This window comes from Sinocyclocheilus grahami, unplaced genomic scaffold (genome assembly GCF_001515645.1).
Source record: "Sinocyclocheilus grahami isolate Dianchi unplaced genomic scaffold, SAMN03320097.WGS_v1.1 scaffold752.1, whole genome shotgun sequence".
Lineage (NCBI taxonomy): Eukaryota > Metazoa > Chordata > Actinopteri > Cypriniformes > Cyprinidae > Sinocyclocheilus > Sinocyclocheilus grahami.
In genome coordinates, this window is record NW_015505931.1 from 420647 (window position 1) to 424545 (window position 3899).

Genomic DNA, 3899 nt, shown 5'->3' on the forward strand with positions numbered 1-3899 from the left:
ATATATATATATATATATATATATATATATATATACAATTCGCCGAAAATGAAAATTGCTGTGAGAAAAAAAATAGAGTTTTAGTGTCAGTACTACATTAAACTACTATATACTGTATAATGTTGAATGTAATGTATAATAATGCAATGGGGGTATATTTGTGGGTCCTGGTAATGCCAAATGTCAAATGTAATGCCAAATGTTAAGAGTAAAAAGTGGCCCACATTATTTAAAATATATCTAGTCAGTGACAGAGTGCAAGTGTATTCATCTAAAATAATTCTGTATTTTCAGCTTCAGAGTCATTAATAGTTTTATTCTGGTGTCAACATTGTCCTGTGCATTGAGTTACCAGCTAAAAGAAAAAGCCTATTAATTTCCACCCCAATGTAATACCAAATTTAGCATTTTAGTCAACAGTACATTTCCTGTTAACCTTTTACCATATGTCTTGGAGTACGACAATAATAGTGTATTGTGAGTTCAGTATCGTGATATTTATTGAATCGTGACATGAGGGTATCGTTACACCCCTATTCATACTGTTTGTGTGCTGAGTGTGAGAAACCCTTAAGGGACTTTAAAAGCACCGTGACTGTTGCAGGCACTTTGGCAAACTCATATATATATATATATATCTGGGAAAGTTTTTGTCTGGAATATCTGGCCCAACTTTAGAGAGATTGTGTTTTCTTCCAAGTCATAAACAACTGGGTGGTGGGATTTTGTGGTTTGGACATGCTTGTGATCCCTTTTAGACTGTAAGTTTTATTCTGACTCTGACCATGTTAACAGATTTGATTATAAAACATATACTGGAAGTGAGTAAGATACTTAAATGAGCAGTTTAGATTTTATTCAATTGTTAAAGTTTATGGCAGACTGCTATTAACTTTACTATCAAGCTGGTAGTGTGAGAAAATGTAACTGTCTTTCAGCAAATCTTGTGTTTAATCATTTATTCGGATGCCATTAATTTAAAAGGGCAAAATAAATGTCAACTCAAGAGTTTTAGCTCTGTCTTCCAATATGTATTAAATTTTCCATTCAAAGAATTGATTCCTTCAAAAGAAAGATTGGCAGTTGTATGGTCAAGTAACAACATAATGCACCTCATATGTTCTTGGGAGATGATTTTTTAGCCATAGTGGTTTGAAAGGGTGTAGGCCTGTATTTTGTCAGTGGCTATTTTTAGCCAGGATAGAGTAAGAGTAAATCTGAAACTATGCCATCTAACCTATATCCACAAACAGACATAAGCCACTTTCAATTAAACGAGATATTGTATACTAATGAGACTGGTTTGTATAGAAGCACATTACCACCACATAAGGAAAAAAATGCTTTGGTAAGGCATAATTATGAGATAAATAGTCAAACTTATGAAGAAAAAGTCATAAATATTATGTAAAATTCATAATTATGACATAAAAATCAAAGTTTGACAAAAAAACTATATGTGTTTGATTTTGCTGTCAGCAGTTGTTGGTGCAGATAATAATACCTTAAAGCAGAAACAATAAAGAATAACAGCTTTGCTGCTTTTGTTACACTTATTATCACACACACCACTTTTGGGCATTAAAGCCTTTGGCCACCAGTTCATCCATCATGTCTTAGAAGATCAAATAAATGTGTAATTAAATAACAGAACCAGGGCAGTTCCTCTGGGAATTCAGTGACCTTCAACACTCCAACAGTGATGCTGGCACTGCCACCAAACATGTCATCTGTCTGAATGCAGTATATATATTCTTGAAAATGTGTAAAATATATTTTTATGGACATTTATCCTCACATATCATTCGCTGTTGCCAGGTGTGGCAAAAAGTTAATAACAGAACAATGACAATCTTTATATATATATTTTTTTTTTATCTGCAAGTGCCTGAGAGATTATGAAAATTCAATTTCTATTCCTCTACTGTCCAATTTACAGTTTGAATATCTCATACCCACGTGATGGTCTTTAGCTTAAGGTGTGAATTGATGAGGAAAGGAAACACAAATTGGTTTACCACATCTTTAGCTTGATATCTCAACAATAATCTTGTTGTTAATATTTTTCATCTTTAATATGTAATTTTTGTTTTGTAAAAGCAAAATGATACCTCCTCATTTGAGACCAGCAAATCAAATGGGACCTTCTGAGAAACTACCTAGTAATAATCGTGTATTGTGTATATTATAGTATATTGTATAATTAACTAGTAATTATAGTAATTGAGTACATTGTGCCTGTTATTTCTGCTTATATTTCAGTTGTTATCCAATAGTTTGCTTACTTTTACAATCACTGATATCTAACAAAGTGTATTTATGAACACACTGTTGCTGTTTTAGGCCCAATCTTTGGCCAGAGCACTGAATTTGGCTGTTTCACCCTACTGAAAAATCATTACAACATAAAATGGTGTTTCATAACTCTTCTGGGCTGATAAGTGCACCCTGATTACCATGTCACTTTTACCATCTGCATAATGTTTGCTGTGGGTTTGAGCGACGTGCCTCACAGTCTGGATGCCCTCAGCCTTCCATTACTTTGCTAACACTATCAAATATAATTGTTAGGTTTAGTTCAAATGAATGGCTTCTTTTGTATTATTTATATAATTTGTATTTCAATCCTCAAATCTTTCTCTAGAATTTGATGGTTAGATCTAGATGTGTTAACTACAGGAGATAAATCTAGGAATTTAACATAATACATTCCAAGCTGAAGGTTTTCTAATTTGTCCTTTTCCTCCAGCCCTGAAACGCTCATTTGAAGTGGAGGATGTGGACTCCTCCTCGCACTCTTCATCACCTCACACACGACGAGCACCATCCAATTTCCAGCGTTTGGCAATGTCCCCGACCAGCAGACGGTATTATGAGCTGGGCTCCAATGGTACCAAGCCCCCTGACACTTCAAAGCCCAAAGCTCGAACCCCTGAACCTGTGTCACGTAGGACAGGCTTTGACATCTCATCCAACAACAATGGCAAAGCTATTGAAGGCTTTCCCAGGTATATACTTAAACATGTAAAGTTGCAATGTTCATGTCACTGTCAGTTACTAGATTTTATTGGCAAAACAACAATTGTCTTGTGTGGCATTGTCTAGCAATTCCAGCTGTGTGGTCTTGATGTAAGCACTTTTGGTAAAAGTGAGAGATAAATAAACAAGCTCTGTTGTTCACAAACAGAATAAAATAAGACTAGTCTCTAGCCTCTTATCAGACTGGTTTCAATAATGCACAAAATTCAGAACATGAAAGTATAAAAATGCATTGGTCTTGAAAGTCTAGGTGTTCCAATCTTCTCTGGATTTACAGCAACAACTGATTTTCATTCAGTATGAGTTAGATCTATTTTTTGGATTGAAATATGTGTTATACAGCAGTTGGTTTCTTTTTGTGTGTCACTGAATCTTTCACTCAACTAATTTGTTCAAAAACACTGATTCATTTAGGAACAACCCATGTGCCTTCCTATGCCCTTATTTGGTTAGTTTCCTGTTCCTGTCCTGATTAAGTTCATTTGTCCCAGGTGTTTCCCTTGATGTTTCATTGCTCCCAGGTGTGTCTCGTCATCCCCTCCTCCTGTGTGTATTTAAAGTGTTCCCAGTCCCTAGTTCTCTGTCCGCTGTTAAACGTCTTCCTGAGTTCGTCTGCCTTGGTTCATGGAATTAAAGCCTTGTGAAAGTATTCTCCAGCGACTCCTCGTTCCTCTGAAGTGTATTGTGACAGAACAGCGGACCAAAACTGAAAGTGAGCGGCGACTTTTTCCTCGCGTTTGTTTTTCCCCACCTTTTTGACAGTTTTTGTTTCCTGGTAACCCCCCCCCCCCACCGCGCGGCGATGTAAATTGCCGCTTGCGTCGCCGCACTAGCTCGCCTCGATCTCCCCTTCTACGAGT

General features: G+C 36.2%; 1 protein-coding gene across 2 annotated transcripts in view; it reads left to right on the forward strand.

Moving 5' to 3' along the window:
- LOC107561033 (neuronal-specific septin-3-like) overlaps positions 1-3899 on the forward strand; it is a 122149-nt gene that overhangs the window by 55924 nt on the left and 62326 nt on the right. For both annotated transcript variants that reach the window (XM_016245365.1, XM_016245366.1), the window contains one exon: positions 2750-3008. In XM_016245365.1, coding sequence (XP_016100851.1) covers positions 2750-3008 — 259 coding nt within the window. The remainder of the gene's footprint in view (positions 1-2749; positions 3009-3899) is intronic.